This window comes from Colobus angolensis, unplaced genomic scaffold (genome assembly GCF_000951035.1).
Source record: "Colobus angolensis palliatus isolate OR3802 unplaced genomic scaffold, Cang.pa_1.0 Scaffold190, whole genome shotgun sequence".
NCBI lineage: Eukaryota > Metazoa > Chordata > Mammalia > Primates > Cercopithecidae > Colobus > Colobus angolensis.
In genome coordinates, this window is record NW_012115044.1 from 1,438,288 (window position 1) to 1,460,815 (window position 22,528).

The 22,528-nt window shown below is 37.7% G+C and overlaps 2 protein-coding genes across 6 annotated transcripts in view; both read right to left on the reverse strand.

The window, feature by feature from the left end:
- ZBTB20 (zinc finger and BTB domain containing 20) overlaps nucleotides 1-22,528 on the reverse strand; it is an 816,082-nt gene that overhangs the window by 96,452 nt on the left and 697,102 nt on the right. The window lies entirely within an intron of this gene.
- LOC105510756 (ataxin-7-like protein 3) overlaps nucleotides 10,978-22,528 on the reverse strand; it is a 13,812-nt gene continuing 2,261 nt past the window's right edge. The window contains exons 7-8 of the mRNA XM_011940661.1: nucleotides 18,557-18,688; nucleotides 10,978-11,016 (exon numbers count right to left, since the gene is read on the reverse strand). Coding sequence (XP_011796051.1) covers nucleotides 10,978-11,016; nucleotides 18,557-18,688 — 171 coding nt within the window. The remainder of the gene's footprint in view (nucleotides 11,017-18,556; nucleotides 18,689-22,528) is intronic.

Here is a 22,528-nt window from a genome sequence, read left to right on the forward strand (position 1 = left end):
GGGGTGGGGTGGGATGGGGTGTCCTGGAACCAATGCCCTGCTACTGGATATCAAGGGATGACTGTACTTAATCTCCAAGTCATTTCCCTTACAGCTATATTTTAGTATATGGCAAAGCACAACGATTTCCTTTGAGATGAACAAAAATTGAGTAGCTAAAATGTAATGAATACAATTAGTTTAAGTAATCTGGTTATGGAGAAAAATCACTAGTAGTAATAGCTTAAGACTAAAGAAGTGATCATATTACCCAAGCATTTCTCTTAAAAAGAAGAAAGGAGAAAAATAACATGTGAGTGCCTACCACATTTCAGTACTATGCTAGGTTCTTTACACAAATTATCTTATTTAATCCTCATAAACATCTTCTAGAGCAGAGATTATGTTTCCATTTCTTTTGGCAAAGAAACTGAGGCACAGCAAGATTGTGCTTTGACCAGACACACAAAGCTAGAAAGTAATTTATGGCACTCGTATTTGGATCCAAGTTTGTCCATCTACAAAGCTTAGAAGCCTGCTAAGGGAGAAACCCAAAAATGAAACAACAATGAATGCCGCTGGCAGTCTTTTTAATGAATATCTAGTATATGGTGCTAAGTTATGTGCAGAATTAATTCAAATATAAACACACATTTTCTGTCATCTTGATGTTTAAATATACGAGTATGAGCAAACTAACATTTGAATTCACCAAACAGAATATTAACGTAGAAAATTCAAATCACTCATGTATTTAAAAAACAATATGGAAGACAATTTACCTGATGTTGCAAAGTTATCATGCAAAAATTAATGCTAAAAAAGTAAAAAAGTACCCCCTAAACTCTTTCAGTGCCAGGAAAACATCATGCACTGCTCCTACAAAAACCTGGCACAGTCAATTCCCTGTTAATTGCCAGTACATAGGGTTTTATCCTTAACAATATTTAAAGGTGAGCACATAGTCTGCTTCATTTTTACCCCAGGGTTGGCATTCTCACTGCCTCTACTTACCTTGTTTTCTTTTAAGTGTGGAAAGGAAAACAAATGAATTTTTCTTTCATATATGAAGGCCTAGATGTTGGGAAAAGTTGTTTAAATGAAAACATGGAGTTTCTCTCCTCGTGGTAAGCTGGGGCATTTGGAGAGTCCCCTCCTCCCTGTGCCTCTCCATCCACACGAACACACACCCTAGTTCATGTTCTAGTTTCACACGGGATAAGAAAAGGAAAAACAGAAAAAGCAAGAAAAAGTACAGAAGAAGAAGGAGGAGGAAGGATAGAAGAGGGCCTAAGGAAGTAGTGCAGTCCTCCGGAGCGCTCCAGAAAGTGAAATGATGAAAAGGGTGAGCTTCAAGAGCAAGGCACCTCTCTGCTCTCCACGGATGGTTCTCTCCATCAGCTCCAGAACTAAAGCCCTCAGCAGACAGGATGGTGCTAAAAGAAGAAAAACTCTGGGAGGGAGTCAGAGACAGATACTGCAGAGCTTTCTAGTCCCTTTTATATACGTATAAAAACGATTATTCAAGAAATAGTGTAATTTTCCAGAGCATGTTCAAATGCAAATAAAAGGTGCATTCTAAGATTAACTGTACTATGACAGCTAATTATTCATTATGTTAAAGTTATTTATTTATAATTATTTTCTATCTATGACATTGTAGTTTTCCACTGACACTTGATATTCAAGAGTTGACAAAATACCATTTGAACTGCTTTGCTAAAGAACAAAAAAGAGGGATTAAGGTACACAGAAAGTGTATCCACCAGCAATAAAAAAGGACACACGACTCATATCCCAATATTAATTACAAAAATATCTATAGTGAGATCCTAAGTTCTGGGTATTTGTCTAATTTTTCCACTATCAGAACCAAAGGTAAAAACAGCATTGATGGCTACTGCAGTTTACTCTGTTTAACAGACCAATTGCTGGGATTCCAAAGATTCATGGCTGGGATTCCAAAGAGTTGTCTATGTTGGAAGCAGCATTCACAGTAGCTTTCCGGTCAAGTGGTACAAAGGAGTAAAAGGGAGAAAAGGAATCATTAGCACCAAAAATGTCTAGTCATCATTTACCACCTTGACATGGGTTAGCTGAAGGCCATGGAGAATAGCGGATGTGCAGTTGTCTCTTTCTTATACAGACAGCAGAGAGAGGGGGAGAAACCACACACTTATATTTTGCTAATGTAAAAGTCCCAGTGGAAACATTAGCACTCAAAGACATTAATGTGGATTTGGGACACTCCCTGAAGGATTTTGATTCCATTAGAAAAAAAAAAAAAGACGGTGACAGATATAATCCTGCTTTGATATGTTTAATGCCATTTAAAGAGAAACTGTACCCATTTACCTCAGGCCAGGACACCAAGAATTCAAAAAGTGAAATATCATTTCTCAGTGCAAAGAAAAAGCTTGGAAAATATTATGTGAAAATTAATTTGGCATGCTTCTTTGAAATTTTAGATTTCTGGGATGAGCAAATGGGTACAGTTTTCTTTTAACTGTTTTTGAACACCATGTGTTGAGAAGAAAACAACAGAATGGCAATTGCTCATCCAAAATGCTAACTTGTGGCATGGCACAGTCAAGATGGCCTGCCACAGCCAAAAAGCAGGTGTGTGCTATGCCTCTCACTTCAGTAGCATGCACGCCACATGTCCCTGCATTCGGCAACCTCTTGCATTTGCTTTTGGAACCTTTCTGAGGGGGACAGTAAACATGACTCAACAGAATGTCTAGCTGAGGAGGGACTGGGTCTCTGAGCCTGCGGTGAGACAGACTTTTTGAGGAAGAACCAAAGGAAAACTGGAATAATATATTTATTTTGGAATTCTTTGCTATCACTTCCTGTGACCTAACACCAAGGTGACTGGTTCCAGATCATTTCGTGTGGATGAAATTTAGCATCTAATCAGGTCGGAAAGTAATGGTGAAGCTTTTCTGTGACTGAAGAGGACGTATTAAATCAGCTACCTCATTTGGACTGAGGTCACAGTTAATGTAGCTGGTACAGATCATATGAACCTAACCTAAAAGCTTAGAGTAATAAACTCCTCAACCCTCAGGTCCATGGATAAGCTTGAAACAGGGTGTACAAAACTATTTGGTGTGCTGGGATGCCAAAGTTTCTTCAATCTGACATTATGAATCTGATACGTTATTCTAGGAATTAAAATATTTTTACATAGATATAGGTCCTTTTCAACTACACAACAGTCCTGTGAAGAAGAGGAGAAAACAGAATAAAAAAAAAAGATTTTCCTTCTGCCTTGTAAGAAGCCTGATAAAGAGGCCAAGTTAAAAGTCATGACCACGTCTAAGCTCAAGTCAGGAACCACTTGGAATGGAATCTCAGGGTATCTGTATTGTAGGAATAGACAAGGTCTGAAGATAAAGAAGTAGATGAGAATCAAAATTACTATTTTAGAAGACAGAAGTGGGACACCTCTATTCTATATCTTTAATTAATACATCAATAACAATTTATGAAAAACCTACTACGTGCAAATGTCAAGAGTGGGGAAGAATGAACTCTATAAGTAATAAACTGGAAAAAAAAACATCCTTAAGCTTTTCTGATGTAACTGAGTGATGTTCTCTGCTTCTGAGTAGAAATTTATGGATTCAGAAAAGGTGATTTCTTTCCAAATACACACATGCTATTGTTAATTTCACTCATTCAAATCACAACATTTACTACTATACCTTTTATTTCTGATGGCACATTCCAGGTGTTGAGGGGGATACAACTGTGTAAGTACAGTCTCTGTATTTATTAAGCTTACTGTGCAGTGGCAGGAGGAATGAGACATATAAACATGCTCTAGTATAAGACAGTAAGTAATTGGTGCCACAGGAGACGTACAAATAAGTGCTTTAGCAGTTCAGAAGAAGCAAGTCCTCCTGGCCCTCCTGGCTATAGAAGCACCCCTCTATAACATACTGAAATGACTCAATGCACAGAAAGGAAGGATCTGTACAACTGTAAGTCAGCTTACAATCGATGTGCATTAGGGGATTGGAGGGTTAGCTAGGCTGTGAGGGGAGGGATGCGCTCACTGTGTCCCCAGCTCCTCTCACACTGGGTTACTCCATAATTAATATTTATCAAAAACATGCATGGTTAAAGTGGAAGTCAACTCAATGACAGACCAGGTCAAGGGGTCTGCATTAGTTCTAGATATTTTAGAAGATTATTAACACCCTGCTAGAAGTTGGCATTCTAAGAACATCATTTTCTTCCCATACTAGTGTAAAAAGTTAAGTTTTTTACCAATTCCAGAGTGATGGGAAGTATAATTCAGGGCTTCATCCTTCCAAATGAGGGAAATACTTGGCCTGTGCAAAATGCCCTTGGTATGGGTATCAAAATGTCTTTCAAAACAGCAACAAAGGCCGGGTGTGGTAGCTCACGCTGTAATCCCAGCACTTTGGGAGGCTGAGGCAGGTGGATCACGAGGTCAGGAGATTCAGACCATCCTAGCTAACACAGTGAAACCGCGTCTCTACAAAAAAAAAAAAAAAAAAAAAAAAAGAGTTACTGGGCGTGGTGGCGGGCGCCTGTAGTCCCAGTCACTCGGGAGGCTGAGGCAGGAGAATGGCGTGAACCCAGGAGGCGGAGTTTGCAGTGAGAGGAAATTGCACCACTGCACCCCAGCCTGGGTGACAGAGCAAGACTCCGTCTCAAACAAAAAACAAAAAAAACCCGCAACAAATACATTTCCTGATAGCCCCTAAGGAGTATGAGTTGGAATCCATGTTCTCTAGATGTGACAATGGAGTTGGGGAGAGGCAGGTATGCTAGGATCCATATAAGAAGAAAGGTTCCCATGGTAGTGGGAAATAGAATTTGAATGTCCTGGCTTCTAGGTCTGGGTTCTTCCTACAGAAACATCTTTTTCATTTTGTATTCCTCTTGGACACTCTAGTCCTTTACCTCATGAAGAGTAGCCTTCTGCTGGTGTGCATGTGTGTATGTATGTGTGTATCTTTTCTAAGAGAGAGGATAGCCTTACTGATGTGCTTTTGTAAAGGATTCAAGGTTGTCTGGATCCTCAAATAATGCAATTGAAAAAAATACTGTTTCTTTGATTCAATGGTGCTTACATTTGGGCAGTGTTTTCTTTTTCCATTCTCATATACAGTATTTGAGACAATCTGCCCACAATAAAAAGGTTTTAGGGCATCAAAAGTGTAGGTGAACCAAATCAGAATTAATCTCTGAAAATGGAGACTCAGGCACATAGAAAAAGTTCAGGAAAAAATCCAGGTGGGAGGCAATCCCATAGAAAGGTGTCTGGCATCTCTCCTGATTCGAAGTGAGGTGGAGTAGGACAGGTACGGAAGAGGGATGAAGGGTTCTAGCTATTCATATGATCCCGTCTCACCAAGGCTCACACAACTTGGGGCTGTGTCATTAGGGGGCCATTTTATTTATCATGTAGCCCATTTCTCCTATTGTATGTATGATCCGGAAAGAGGCTAATAAAGGGAAATCTAAGCTTAACTGGGACTAAAATGAGGTGGCAAACAGCTATTCACTCCAAGAAGACTGACCAGACTAATCTGTGGAGTATCCAGCAGCGTTTCCTTTTATTATCATATTAAAAGCCGTGCATTTTATTGGAAAACAATTGTCTCTTAAAAAAAAAAAGTTGCACACCATAGCAGCAAAAGGGAGGAAGATAACAATGATCACTTCTGAACACCTGGTACACGCTTGGCACTGTTTTTCTTTATGCAAGGATTTCTTTACATATGTTATCTATTTGATCTTCATACCAACTATGAATGATTGATATTTTGCACATTTTTTTTTTTTTTTGGTACGAGAATCCTAAGGTTCAGAGAAGTTACGTGAATATCCTCTGGTCACACAGCTAGTAGGGACTAAGCTGGAATTCAAATTGGAGCAGTAGGACACAAAGCCTGTGCTCCTCACCATGCCTTGCCAGGCCAGACTTCATGTGCTTCTCATGGCATGAAATCAGTGTTGGGGGAATTCTGCCCAGCATCTCTGGTTAGCAGAGTGAATTGCTTTTATCATTTGCCAACATGTCACAGAAAAAAACAAAACAACAAAAAAATTAAAACTCCTGGCTCTAGATTTCCTATCAACCTGAAGTTTGGCTTGGTTACATATTATTTGAATATCTGACAATCTTATAAAAAGTCTAACGAGAATAAAAAAAAAATCTTCATTTATGCTAGCTCCTATGTTAGCTAAAAATCTCCTATTCCTACATAACAATGTGCCTGGGGAACTCTCTCACTGCCAGAAACTCATCTGAAAATGCTGAAAAGTCAAAATTTGGGGCCTATATACTGACTAATGTTACCAGCTGTGAGTCAGCTTGAACATCAGTAATATGATATTTCCCACTACAATTTGATTTGGTTAAAATGTGTTTGAAGTTCACCCTTTTATTAACTGGAATTACCACCTCCTGTAACTGGAGGGCCTCTGAGAACAGGCTGCTGGTGCAATCCAACTTCCCACCCGCCATCGGTGCATTTCCAGGCAACAAATACTCTTAAATTGATAACTACAGAAATAGGTCAAAATGTCTTTTCAATAGTTGCTAATATTCCTTTAATGCCCCATAGCCTCTCTTTGATTCTTGTGCTAACATTTTTTTTCCCCGATGATTGTAGGAGCAACAACTGTTAAAGAGAAATGAACCAGAAGAAAGGAAAACTGGCTGGGGTGGATGGAGGTGCTCTTAGGAGTTCCCCTAACTATCAGACAGAAAAGCTAGATCTCCCTAGAGGCCCAAAGGCCCCAAACTCAGTTTTGCTGTTGAGTTTGGTGACCTAGAAAAAAACTTGTGTCCCATCTGAGCCTCAATATTCTCATCTGTAAAAACAGGACACTCGAGATGACTGATTATTCAAATTTGTAAAATGCCCAGAGTTCACAGGAGGTAGAAGCCCTGACTTATCATAAAACATTTGGGTTTTAAATTTGTTTATAGTACTTTTATAATGTTACCTGTTAGGGCCTTGGCTATCTAAGATAGAAACTTATTTTCATACAAAAAAAGTAATACTGTGATATATTTTCATAAGAGAGACCCTTTGCTATCACAGTGGGTTTATTTACTATGTAAACCTATATTCCCTCCCTCTCTTTCCCCCAGGAAGAAAGGTTGCTTCTCTGAGTTCACATCACACGTGTGATTACAGCAAGGACAGAAGTTTGAGGCTGCAGTGAGACATGATTATTGCACTATACTCCAGCCTGGGTGACTGAGCCAGACTTCAACCCTTAAAAAAAAAAAGAAAGGGTTGGGGTGGGTATAGCCACATTGGGAACATAGCTGATTCTGAGCCTGCAAGAAGAAAAGTCCCCTTGTTAAAAAAAGTTTTCCAATACTTCTTCTGAGATGCAAACATGCCACAGAGGGGTTAAGCCATTCATGCCTTGATGCTGTAACCACTTCAACAGCAAGAGAGTTATCTCAGTGTAAAGCAGTTTTGGACTGGAGCTGGAGGGAGGGATAGGGATAATTCTGGAACAGGGGAAGCTGAAGGAAGGAATCAGATTAACTAACACAAGGACCCTACGCTCTGCTGGCAGAGGAGAAGATGAAGTGACTGACAAGGACTGAAAAGAACCCAGTCTGTATTGCAGTTTTTGCCCAGGGCCTTGTCTGGAGCTGGTAAACCACTAAAAAAAATCCCCTGAGAGATGCCATGGTTTATCAAAAATGCCTTTGGCTCTTCTGTTGCTCCATGGTTGCGCTGTTGCTCACCAGGAGGTCAGCAAACTACAGCCTACTTGGTTGAGGTGAGGGTAGCTTGATCTCCCATAATTTAAACTCACAAAGACTATCTCTCCATCAGATCCCTTCTGTTTTCATTCCTTTCCTAGAGGAGGGAGGAAGAAATGTGTGAAAGTAAGGGCAAAGAAGGAGGAGGAGGAAGAGGTAGAAGAAATTAACCCTTCCTCAGCTTCCAAGTGAGTTAGGCTTTGTGTTAGGTAAGCAACTCTCTAGATCCTTCCAACAGCCCTGAAGACAGTATTAGTAATAGTAATTAGTAATATTTTATAGGTTTGAAGAGGCTAAATAGAGCTCAAGGTAGCCAGTCAGGCTCCTCGTTACACAGCACTCTTTTCTCAGCTCCTATAACATATGTATTTATATGTGTATATTTCTTTGTCTTCGCCTCCTCCTTTTACTAATGGGTGCTTGAAAACACGTTTAGGAGCCAGTCATGTGGAATTTATCTTTCAGGAACATTGAACATCCCTTGAGTTATCCAACGCATACCTGACTAGGAGGCCTACATGTTTGGGATTAAGGCTTGGTCCTAACAAACTGTTACCGTGGACAGGCCCGTTCATCTTTGGGGTCTGCTCCAGGCCTTACAATCCTGTAATTCTCACTCATCAAGGTGGTGGTGGGCAATAGTGTATATGTGCAAAACTCAGCAAGAAGTAGTCTCCTTAGATGCTATATGTAGACTGAAGCGAGGAACTGCCTCCTGCTAATGCCAGTTGTGTTTTGAGTAAGAAGAATAAAAGGATTGATCTGAACTGAAAGCAGAAGGGAAGATGAGGGGAAGGCCACAGAACACATAGCTAGCAGTGGCATTGGTGGGGGTCTGAGAGAGGCAGAAGCCCAGGGCCAGAGCTGAGAAATCAGCTTGTTTTTAGCATACACGGATGTGTTTGATCACATGATGGTTGGGAGGTACTCAGGCTAAGATAATCTTAACGTTAGGTACTCATTTCAAAATCTCAATTTAATGACTGAAGTCTATTTTAATGATCCAATAAAGGCCAAAGCCCTCACTACTATGATACAACCATTTTTCCCAAGTATTCACTTCTTGCAAAATAAATAAATAAATAAATAAATAAATAAATAAAAATTAGAAAAAAACCTGACTGAGACAGCTATAGCGTTTCTGATTACAAAACAAGATCACTTTGATCATAATCATCTCAAGGTGCTTGGAGGAAAGAAGGAGAGATGAGTTCTTTTGAACCACATTATGTGGACAGAAATCTTCCAAGAGTTTAATGGAGGAATTAACTTTTGAGGAATTGAAAAAGGGATCATTTTCAGTAAGAGAAAAAATGACCGATAGGTTCAACTGGTATGCTAGGGAAAGATAAATTCTAGGCAAGACTAGCTCTATAATTTCTGGGGCTCAAGGCCAAATAAAAAAATGTAGGGCTCCTTATTCAAAAATTATTAAGAATTTCAGGACAGCAACAGAAGTACATTAAGCCAGGCAAAGGGCCCATCCAAACATGGGACCTTGTGCAAGTGCACAGGTTGTATACCCATGAAGCTGGCCCTAGTTTTCATTACTGTTTTTACCAAGGTATTCCAGTCCCAGAGCTACCAAGACCCAAATGGAAAAGCACGCACCACAACTCTCAAAACTCTCAGTTAACCCCGTCTCCCTACGGTAAGGACACAACTGAATTCTGCAATAAGGATCGGAAAATCCTGGGGTCTGCCAACATATTTGATAGATTGCAACTGCACTGGCTTCTGCGACATTTGTCACAGTCACTAATCCCTGCTTCTGTCACAACCTAAGGATGCCCAGGATATCAATGTCTGGGAATTCAAACATATTTTCTAAAAACACAAATTTATTTAAAAACAACAACAAAACAAGCAGAAGTCACTAAAAAGAAGCTGGGTCCCCTGGATGAAAGTCTGCTCTTAATCTCTTTCTGGCTTTACCTTGAGTAGGTCTTGGGTGTATGCACACAGGTTCAGAAGTGCAGGTGAATTACCACAATAACTCTTTTCAGTTTGAGAAAAAATAGCGGAAACAGGAGGATCTGGTCATAGTCCAGCAGAAACTCCCTCATTTCACTAACAGTATGCGTGCTCCCTTTCTTATTATGCTAAGTTGAAGCGATGACTTCACTCTCCATGGAAGCTAACTTTCTCTTTACTGGATGCTTGGAATGGGTCTGGGGAAAAGCTATTGGAGAGTAACATCATGTCTAAAAAACGTATGTATGTATGAAGAAAGGAGAGATCTAAAGAGCTCAGACCAACATCAAAATAATAACAGCAGTCCAAAGTGAAATGAATGTAGCCTCTTTTCCAATGATGTTACGGACTTTATATATACTTAGCCTACTTCTTGAGTGGATAGACCAGTAGCTTGGCAGATGCCTGGGAGGTCTGTACAGGTTGAAACTTAATTCTGTCCTTTCTAGTTATCTTTGTCCCATTAAAGAAAAATATCTAATATAGAGAACCAGTTCACTCCTACAGCCAGAATTATACTTTGACACTAGACCAATTGCTATATCCTTGATTTAGGATTTTTAAAAAAGATATCTATTGGCAAAGCTAATCTTTTATTTGGCTTAATAGGTTTGTACTGCTCTGAATAAGGCCATTAGGGTCCATAAGTAGATGGAAATGTGTTTGAATCTCTATAATCATGCTTAGATTTCAAAAGCCTTCCATTTCACAGAGGTGACGTAGGCTCAGTCATCATTTTAAAGTGGTTTAACAAATGGTAATTAGCAGAAAAGGTCTTACTTTTTTTTTTTTTTTTTAAAGTGACTGACCTTCACAACAGATGCACACATAAAACTCGGATTCATTTATTTTAAAATCATTTTCCCCTGCTGTAAATAGATGGCTACAATATATATATTAATATATGTGTGCACAATCAACCTTAGCAATACTGCTGTGAAGTAGATGAGGATAGATGGTTTTCTATTTATTTGACAAATACACTATTACACAGATAGGTTAAGCGATTTGTCCTGTAAGGAAGGGTGGAGCCAGGGGAGAAAAATCCTGCCACATCCGCTCTTACATTATACCACTATGGAATTGGGTATCCTTTATTGTTTTTGAGTGACTTGATCTAAATAATGGGTAATGTAATTTTCCTGAAAAAAATTTCACTATTTCTCTCATTCCCTCTTACTATCTTCCTCTCTCTGCTTCTCCTCTGAGATTATTATAAACTATTGATAAATGTGGTTGCTCTAAATTTACACTTGCTCTTCATGGGCTTTGATGGGTTTCAGCTCCTAAAGAGAGCACAAGGGGAGAAAAAAAGCTCATTTCTGAAAGGCAAAAGGATAGATAACGCTGGGAAAGTTTATTTGAATTAATGTCACTATAAAGTTGATACTGGTATGAGTGATGTCTTGGACCCTCCTCTCGCAAGAGCTAGTCCAAAGGCTCTGAAGCGATACCACAGGAAGGAAGAGCCTTTTGGAGGCAGAACCTGCTCATCAACACCCTGCTATTCTCTTGGGATCTCAGACAAAAGCCAGAGCTTTCTGTGCACCTTCCTGTTGAACTGCTTTAACTTGAAACTATCCTCAACATTAGGGCTGTCCCCTGTGAGTCCCTGACATTAGATGGTCTTTCTCTATTTTGGCACATATTTGCTTATCACTTATGGTGACATATTTGATAAAAAATGGGCCTCAGTGTTTTTTGGCCAGGGGAAAACTATTTTGCTATTATTTTAACTCTTTATTATCTCTTTTGTCAATTATTTGTGTGACTAAAAAGATTTCTTGCTTCTTGTCATGCTTCTGGTTACTGTTTCCCAATGTCATCTGGTAAATGCTTAGAAAATACAATTTTATTTTGATGAATTCTAAACAAAACATAATTATGAAGAAAAACCAACAGAGACAAGCATAGAATGAATTTTGAAGCTAAATATAATAAATAGTTCTGAATTTTCTGCCACTCTGGCTCACTTAGAATGTAACATTGCTGACAAATTAGTTATTCATGCTGTTTTTTAAAAAAATCAGGGGCAAAATTATAAGTTTCATTTCTCCTGATAGGAGCTGTAACCCCTGCAGCATGATAACACTTGAGTAATGTTTGCTATGTGAAACTGGCTTCGGTGATTTCTCCTAAAGGAAACTGCACTATCAAAATCTTCATCAAGGCTGCTTCTGTTTAAGACCCACTGCACTACGAATGTCCCTGTACCCGTCAGAACCTTGGCTGGCTGTCATCCCATCAAGCACCCCGTCTGCAGTTGCCACTCAGACATGTAACGCGTGTGTTTGGGGACGACGCGCAGTGGAATGGGAAGGGATACAGAGCTCTGTTGTACCACTACATTTATTGTAAGGAACTACTTACGTGGCAACTGCTTTGCTCTTTTATATTCTAGGCAACACACTGGTGAATATAATTCATAATAAACATATTCAACGTTTTTTTCCATCAGTTCAATACATTATTCATAAATATTAGAGATGGAAAGACCTGGAAGATTACTGAGTCCGAACTTCCTTTTTGTGACTCCTTTTCCCCTAACTGTTGATGGTAGCTCAAAAAATCCAAACCAAAACCAAAACAAAAAAACACCACCAACAAAACAAAATAAATCAAACAAATAAAATACAAACACACAAGGAAAGCAACAAATTTACAAATTTTATAAGTAAAGTGAAAAGCTCCAAAGCCTGTGTTTGGTGGGGGTTGTGGAGGGCAGGACTGACACTGATGGAGCTCGCTGAAGACTAGGAGTATGGATGACTCTTTACTTTGAAGACAGGCCAAGGGAGGGAAATGTCAGTTTCCCCTTTTTAGATAACAATTCAAGGTAAAACCCAAGAGGCAATACCAAGTTCTTGGCCAAGTGTTAACTATCCATCTCTATAGCCTGTTGTGAACTCAGGACTCAGGCACTCTTCTCTTCATTTAGAACTTGAGATACTAATGCTAATGATAAAAAGGAAATGTATAAATGAATAGAGAGTGAAAACTACTAGAGAATGCTCCCTGGGATTATCTGTACTATCAAGATAGGAAAACTTTGCAGATGCTACTGTCTCTCTAGAGGAATAAATGCTTGCATTTTAATATTCTCAGCAGCTGGTTCCTGTTGAATGCCATCAGGATGATTCAGCCACCCACCAGGAACACCAGTAACAGCAAGTGCACATACAGAAATCTGCAAAACTTTCTTCTCTTGATGCCAACACCATTACTCTGGCAAAGTCAAAATCCTTTATTGAATTACCAGTTCTACTAAATGTGACCTTGTTCCCCTCACAAATACCAGCTTATTCTCAAATAAACGGAACTTCTGGCTGCTTAAAATGCAACATTCCTCCTGACTTGAGCACACCCTGCTGTCAGTCTCTCCTCTGCCATGTTCATGTGATCTACCTCTTTTTCGTTTTCTTGCTATTCACTGAAACCTTGAAGGACTGGCAAGATCCACACACACTCAGAGTCCACTTTGTATGTTGCTCTGCTAACAGCTAAACCCATACATTTAATGCTATATCTCTACCCTTTCATGTCTCAAGTTATTTTATCATTTCCATTTTTTAGACATTTTCTATTTCCACAGAATGTGTTTGTATGTCTGGAAAAACAGAAATGTGTAGCTGAACTGCATTTACCATTGACCTCATTAATATAGAATTACCATATTCTATATTCAAGCTAGATAAAATATTCAAGCTAGATAAAAATGCTATACTTGCCCCCTTCTTCAAATTTAGACCAGATTACACACTAAAGGGAAGAAAATGCCAAAGATGACAGCTAGCTATCAAAAAGATCTCACTGTCTCATTTTCAGGTCTCCAAAGTAAAATCTAAGGACATTCAACACAGATTCAGGTGCTCTCAACAGTCATGAAAATATATGGCTGAAGAGGGAATCTATAAATGTAATGAATACACAATTGGCTTATAACAGATGCAACCAAAATTAAATTCGATATCTTGACCTGCTCTCCAAAGTGAAAGTTTCTAGTTTAGGCTACAGACAGAGGTATAACAAGCTCATTAATCACATGAACCAGAAAAATAAGCTGACACTTCTGGAGACGCTGCAAAGAGCAACCTTAAGCGGTAGGGGGTCTGTGGGGAACCTGAAAAATCATGTGGCTCCGACAGTCCACAGCAAGCAACACTATTGTATTTTACAATGTACATGGGTCAGGCAATGGCCATGACCACCACTATTTTAAACTTCCAGGACAGGACTGTAAGGATCTTTGTAGGGAAATAATAGGTCCAATATGGACTTTTATAAAAAGATTCAATATATTTTTATTAGGTTCCTGTTACGTAAAAATCATTGTGTTCATTGCTTGAGGAGATAATGAATTAGGTCAATCTATGACCTTGAGAAGTACATAAATGGGAAGGAACCAGAGGCAGGGGAATATTAATAAGTAATAGTAGCAGGAACACTAACAGCAATGCTGAGTGATAACCTTGTACCAGTCATTCTGCTCAGCACTTTACATACTACATTTCATGGAACTCTTACAGTATCCCAGGAAGGCAGATATCATTTTTCTCCTTACAGATGTGGAAAGTGAGGCCCCGTAAAATTCAGTACATTGCCTAAATTATGTAGACCTGTTCCTTCCATTACAAATAAATACATAAATGGCTTGCATATAAAATGAAATATGACAGGGGTCATTAAAAGATACAAAGTGTTGTAGAAAGAAAGAAGGCAGAATGTGTTTCTATTTGGGAATACTAGAGGAAAAAGAATATGGATGGGAAAATGCGTGTGCTTAGGAAACAAGGATTAGTCCAGTTTGTAATGTTCATAAACCTGTTGAATCATCAGTGTCTCATCAGAACTCATACTTTGATAGGATAGTAAAATATACCTATCTGTACAGGAAGATTTCTACAAAGAAATGTTTCTTTCCAAAAGATCTGACTACAATTTCTCAAAAGTTTTCTTTTCTTGTTATTTATTTTTTGGTGGGGATAGAGGGAGAAAAAAAGTGAGATACAAGACTATGGAGGTCTGGGCAGCAGTGTTAACGCCAGAGTCTCCAGGGAGTCCATGCATCTGGGTGCATTCTGTTTCATTCCGCAGAATGCCTTATCCTGATCACACATATTTGTCCCTGCCACATCTGAGGTGAGGTTACTGGCACAGAAATAGAAACCCTGAGGGTCTGGTTTCTTCCACTTCTTCAAAGTGGGATAGCACTTACTTTTTATTTTTATAAATTAGTTTTAGTGGTCAGTCTTTTGGCATAGGAGTACATCAAGAAAACGTGAGCTAGAAAACTTGAGTTCTGGTCCCAGTTTTGCCTTGCTCATCTTGAAAACATTTTATCTCTTCTCTGTTTAAGTTTTCTTAAGTTCTCTCTTAAGTTTTCTTATTGGCAAAATGAGTAGTTTAAGCCTGAATATCATTCCTTAATCTGTTGGACAACTCCCTCACCAATTTTTTTGATAAAAATAAAATCTCGTTTTAATATAGATCTTGCTACTCTTCCCTATTTAAAATTCCTGGTTCACAGAATACAATATATAGTACCATTAGTCCAGATAATTTTGTAGAGATTTACTTTCTCTATTTTGTTAAGTTTTTCTTGTAAATTTTGTTTTCTAAATATAAACCATTGTAATATATATGTATTTTCAAAATCTACATGGTCCTTGACCAGATATTCCAATATTCCTTTCTGAAGAGTTGGTTAACCCACTCACCCATATTGAGATATCTAAAGCTCCTTCAAGCTCCAAGATACAGTGATTATGATTCTATGATGCTGACATTTGCTTTGTCGACACTTAAAGCAGAGCTTTTCAACTTCAAACAATAGCATAACAAGTTGCTGTCACAATTACACTTATATAAATCTTTAAGCAGATGTGCATAACAGCTCTTTACAACTACTATCACACTGGGCAACCAAAGCTTATGATGTTGTTATAAATCCCTGCAACAGTAAATTCTACAGTTAATTATATGCTATAGGAAAAAGTACTGTCCATTTTTAGAATTGATTGACTCTTACTTTCCATATCAGTTAATTTTGCACCCAGCTATAGGCTTTAAATAGCTCCCATAACTTTAATCATTAGCCCCCACTCTGTCATGACTTCTATGTCTCACCCTTCTGACCTTGCCCATTGAGTTCACTCTTACCGATGTAATCAAACGTGCTTCATTGTAGTTACATTCGTCACAGTGCTCATTAGAATTATCATCATTCCTACAGCACCTCAGTTCAATGAAACTGTTTGCCTGTGCAATTTGTTGTTATTTTAAGTTCTTCAGCTAGAATTTAAAAAATCTAGATGGACAATTTTATCTGACCAATAAATACCTACCCAGTCAAGTGACTCTGAAAAATTGGTAAGAAAATTATTTATTAGAGCAAAATCTTAAGTCTAGAGAGAATTCTGTAAACTTGGACAGCAACATTTCACTGACCTTGAATCCACAGGTTCAAAATTTATTAGTGTCAAGTTAGTCTTTTAAAACAATCCATTAAAGCAATAAGCATAAAATATGTATGATTTCTATTTATGTATGTGTTGAATTTAATAAATTAGTCAGGAGTCGAGGTATTTTTAAAGAAATATTAAATCTGTTCCACATTGACCAATTAACTGACTTTCTAATCTTAAATATTATTTTGCTGTAGTTAAAACCTTTTCTCTTTTTAAAATAAACAGGGTACGTAAACTGTAAGGTGGCAATGTAGTTTACTGTGACAATCTGTATATTCCTTAATGTTTGTTCTTTTTATGGTCATGGTATGTACAAATAAATAAATGCATAATAGTTTAAGTCCAGGAATTTTTGCCCAACTAAATTCTAAACACATAGCTTAAATAAAGGGTTGAAAGCTTGGCATCTCATCATTTCTGTTTATATGTTATAAGGTTTGCAGTGCCACCTTATAAAAGATATAGTTGTTTATTTTTATGTTCAATAAGTAGTGTAGGGTTTCAGGACTGAGAATGGATTACAGATTGTTCTCTCCTGGTTATTTTTGGCTTTAAGTATATTGATCATTTTATCATTTTCTTGTTTTAAACTACTTTAAACACAGCACAAATGTTATTCTCATCATGCCAGAAATGGGTTTGGAATTGATTCTGAGTTTCCATCAATTTTACTCTTTGCTCTTTGTGAGAAGTTTTTCACTTGCTTAAATTTGAAAGAATAGTTTTGTTTAAAAGATGTCACAGTACAACATTTAGAGATCCTTAGCTGCCCAGAAAAACTCAGATTTTCTGCTTTACAAAAGAATAAAAATCACTGCATTTATTACCATGGACTTTATTGAAATCAGTGAAGAATATTCATACGAATACAGTTTCACGAACTTCCTCTCTCTCTTTCTTCATGTAAGTGTTTGACAAAAGCATGCATCTTCTGAGAAGCCAGCCTGATTGGTCCAGGTTGGCACTGTTTCAGTATTTGGCCTACGGCGGCTGCTTAGGAATAATTTCGTCTCATCCTCTCTATTTTCCTGGACTGTATCAAACTCAGACACGTGGTATGCAAAGGAAATCCAAGTCTTTTAAAAATGCTATTTCTTTTGGTACTAAAGCCAAGACCATTTCTACTTTGGCCAAATGATCTTATCAAGATTTAACAAGAGATATTCAGTAATATCTCCAATCTGTGAGAAGACATTCCAGTAAGGAAGATGATTTATTACATACAGTTTACATATATTTCTGCACTTGGTACCAGGAAGAGACATGATCAAACTTATTCTATTGGTACTGAAAACAATGTAACACTGACAAAAATTTTGTGGCAATTATTCATTTCAATTAATTTAAAAAGAAATAAACAAGTAGCTCTTCCCCCATTAAAACAGATACTGGAAATCTAATTTCAGTTATTGCTGAAAATATTTTGGCTTTCACAAAGGCACCTTACTAACACACCTACTTTGCCCTCCATTGCGCTGTCACAATTCAGAACTTGTAACATTTTATTCAGGTTCTCTGGACTAATTAGATGAAACAACTGCATTACAGTATTAAGATGCTTTTGCAGAATCAAATGAAAGGAGATCTGCACAGTTCGGATAGCGTGAAAGATTTGCAATAAATATCACCAAAATCCTGCATGTGCAATATATTTTTCTACATTTACAAATTAGCTAATGAATAAGCGTATTCCACAATAACTGCTAGGATTTAATTTCACACTTAAGAATATCAACCAACACAGGGAGAAATTTAAATAGGTAAACTCCATTTCCCTTCCCACCCCACCCTTGTGCTCCTCTGCACTGTTTGCATTTCAGAACAAATGCTTCATGTCTCTCGAAAAGCACCAGGAAATCTGTTCTCTAGCTATGCAGGCCTCAATTTTATGTGTGTAGTATGACACACCTTAAAAGAGAGCCCCACAAACTAGAGTGGGACGTTAATTTAAATACAGACTTAAGGAGAAGAGCTCCATCTACTGAATCAGTTAGATCATAGTGTGTACCCTATAGTTATCCCATTCACTACTTTCAACCACTTAGAGGCTCTGGAGAGAACAGAAAAGTTATAGACCTGAGCAACCACAAAAAACAGCTTTGAGCCTAATGCCATTTTGGATATTTCTCAGATACCCTGAGCCCCTTTCCTTTGCCCCTCCGATTTTCAAAGCTTTCCATGTTGCAATATAAAATAAAAATGGATGTTTTGCTATATGAACCATCTCTTGGAGGTAGAAAGTCATTGGTTGTTGAAGGAAATGCCTCAGACAATTGAAGAGAAAACTACAGAAAGAAAATCTCTACCTGGCAGGTTGGGCAGCCTAGGTAAGAAGTGAAAAGAAGAGTAGCCTACTTACTCCTCCTGCCTTGCACCGCTGCTGGGGAAGCCTGCAGCCACCCAGGATCAGCTCTTCTGGCCTCTCCCCGGCTGCACAGTATTGTTGTGGCATTGGGGATTTGCTGTGGCTTCGTAAGATTATGGGGATGTGCTTCAGCAAGCCAAAAAAGTCACAAACAAAATTCAAGGGGAAAAAAAGTATAAAAACAGCTGATCTTACTGGAGAAGCTCTTGGCATTTTCCTACATATGCCACAATTTTCTTTGGTATTTCCTGGTTCTGTGATCAGAAAAATTATCATATCATATTTATTACTGTTGTTTTTTTCAGGGTTGCTGGTAGTGACGGGCGGTACAGTGAGGGCAAACAGATGGATCAAGGAGAAGCAAAGTAAAGATTACTTCTCCCACTTGTTTGAAAGCTTTCCAAGAGATTGCAGGTTAAAAAGTCTCTTCTTCAGAATACTGAAGACGTATAGATACCATATATAGGAAAAGGTGGCCATACTCTTTTTAGATTGGGAAAGAAAAAAACTTCTGACACAGTTAACAGATTTGGAACAAAGCAAATTGTATCAGAAAAAACTTAAACGTTCACATAGGTGCATAAAATTCAGCAGCATTATAAGACTTACAAAAATACTTCATAAATTAAGATAAAATATTTGACTATAAATAGGTGTTAAGTATATATATAACTGGATAAAAGCAATAGTTCAGTGAATTCTTTTATTATAGAAAAATAAAATAAAATGAATTAACAAAAGTTTTACAGTAACGCTAACCTTTTCTCTTGTAGATTAAAATAGAATTAATGTAAGTGTAAAGTGGACTCATGTTTCCCTGTGGGTGTGAATGTATATATATACCTGCACAGGTATTACTGACTGACACTGAAAGGCAATATGTTGCAAAGAAATTCAAACTTTGAGAATTTTTTTAAATTGGGTATTTTAAATTATTAACCTGGCAGTTTTCTTTTTCTTTCTTTCTTTTTAACACATTTTCAGGTTCTGTTTTAAAGCATGAAAAGAAAAACAGATTAGAAAAGCATTGCACATCAATAAGTATTTTGTAAAATAATTCATTTGCATTTATTAGAATATTCAGTTTTCAAAAAACGGCTAATTGGATTTTCTTCAAGCCTTTTCAAGACAAGTTCAGTTCTGTGTCAAGGATAACTATGAGAAATTTCACCTCAAAAGGTAATTGGTTTGGGTAGTTATAAAGGCCTGAAAAACAAGATTATCTCCACCATAACTATAACAAAACAGCTAATGAGTAAGTATATTCTGGTAAGAATCGATAAGAATTGCAAAGCCTGAGAGGGTCATCGCAGACTTGAGAAAGGTAACCAAGTGAGGAAACATCAAACAGAGTTAAAGCATTCTGAAAAACGGAAAGTGTTAATAATCACTGACAGGAAAGAATATTCTTCGATAGTGATGACAACAACAAAACAAAACAACTAAAACAACTGGAAATACATATCTCCAGAGGCAAAGTATGACTACTTATTAAGCAAGAGGAGAACCTGCTTCTTTGCCATTCCCTTTGGAAGACTAGCTTTAAAAAAAAAAAAAAAAAAAAAAAAAAGGTTGCACAAAAGATACATGTGTTCATTTTCTGGTATTATTACAGGCCCACCTAGATTTAGCTTTCGATTCCAGATGAGATCAGGCATGTTCAGACTAGCACATCTTTGCTCTGTAAGCACAGAGCTGCTATCATTTCACTGGAAAATTCTCGTATCCCCAAATTTATGCACAATAGATATCCTTTAAAATCTGCAAATTTTCTATTTCAGTGAAATACTTCATTGAGTTCATTTTTTTTCTTAATTTACGCTGCTAGTATTAAGCTGAAAAGTTAAGGCAGGCAACTCCTACAAAAAGGAAAGTTGAATAGTACTTACCCTAAGTGTAATGTGCAAGCCTTAATGGGGCAATTTGCTTTTCCCTATGATATTTAGAAAGGTGTCCAGGTCTAAACTCAGCTCTTGCCTTTTTCCCTTCTGGAAAACTGAACAGACCCACAGAAAGTGCCTCTGCGAAAGATCACACAAATCAACAGCCTTACCTGTGGCCATTCAGAAGACTGCACTTTGGTGTGTGTTTAAAACTATGAATAAAGTCAGATACAGCGCATGCTCAGCAGGCAATTTAAAAATATTTATAACATTGTTGTTTCAAAAACAAATTTCCTCAAACAAAGCAAAACTCACATTTTTTTTTTATCCATGCCAAGTTTAACGTTCTGAGACAAAGCTGTTTTGGAGTTTTCCGCTGAAGGAAAAAAGGCTTTTAAAATTTTTTGTTGAACGAAAAATAGTTCTCTCTTCCCTTTTGGGTATGCTTAAAGGGGTGGAATAAATTTTTCTCCAAGTTTCAACAAAATTCACCTCTGGCTATGATAAGGCATTGCAAAATTTAAGGTCTGTAAAAAACAATTTTAGAGAAACTAACAAGAAACTAAAAACTATGGGTTTAAAGAATGTAATGGTCATCTGAACTTTCAAGGCAGTCTTGCATGTAACTATACAAAATTTATATCCTGATATAAACAGGATATATTATGTATAGATAAGAATAATGTGTATACAACCATATGCATACCTAGAGAAGTTTTATTTTTCTTTTGCTAAGTAAAATCAGAACTCTTTAAAACTGAAAAAGAAATATAACAGAAATTTAGGAGAAACCCAGTAATAATATCAGCACAATTCATCTGTTTTTCATAGCAAGCATGGAAAAGAAGGCAATCATAACAATTGATTAAATTTTGAGATATATAAAATAAAAATTTGATAAAACAAGGTTTTTAAAGTATGAATTGCAGTAGAAATGCCTGTTTGTTTCGTTCCTGGTTGGAAATTTCTTTCTCCTCCTTGAATATCCCTAAGCATTCCATTTTACCATCTATCACCAAACCCTGAACAGCTCGCAGATCTCACAGATCTTATTTAAATCTCGTACTTAATTCTTAAGTCTCTGAATGAATTTCAGCTCCTGCTCTACTTTCCAAGGGTGCTCAGCTGGCCTCACAAAAGCTCCACAGACACATCGTTCACTATCTCTGATGCTTTCAAGCTTAACAGAGGGTGCAAAAAAAAAAAAAAAAATCAACGATTAAAAAAAGTTTATTAAAGTGAAACTAGGATTGCAAATTTGAAGAAGTTGCTTCTACTTTTATTTCTCCCTCAACTCAGCACAGGTGTTTCCTAACTTATACTGCGGTGCATGCTGATGAAGGGGAGGGTTAAATTAAGGTGAGGGAGTGGGCCAAGTGCAGACCAACAAGCATTTAGGATCTCCAGCCTCATGTGTTAATGGATGTGTTTAAAAATGTACCCCCCAAAAAGCCTAGAATGAAGTTTCTTTTTGGCAAATAATTAAACCAATATACTGAAATAATTAAAGCTTTGTCTTTAAATAAAGCATCAGATCAACAGAACAAAAACAAAGATAAAAATTGCACACACATATGCATGCGCGCACACACGCTCTGACACACACAGATACGCAAAACTAGTGGGTGAGGGGAGAAGGAAATTAAATAAAAGAAAACAAACAGAGTCCTAACAGGCCATTCTCCGAAAAGGAATCTAAATAAAAAGTCATATGATATCTGATAGTGCAGGACACGTCGCCAAGAACTGGAGCGGATTGCCTACAGGAAGAAAGGGCCAGTGTATTCCAGCTCAAAGAGCTTTTCTTTCCTCCTCCTCTATTTTTTTCCCCTTTTCTCCTCGACTGTGAATGTGTTACTCTCAGGTCAGATCCACGAAGAATCCCAGAATGACAGCTATCACCTGTCACTGTACTCTTGGCGGCACAACTAGCTGATAGGAGCTGCCTGAGTTGGGATCAAGAAGAGCTAGTGCAGCTTTCAGTAACAGCCTCTTCTCCTAGTCCCTCTCTGCTCCTTTCAAAGACTCCCTTGGTCACATCAAAAACAGACCAAAAGGAAAAAGAAAAAAGAAAAAAAAGCGG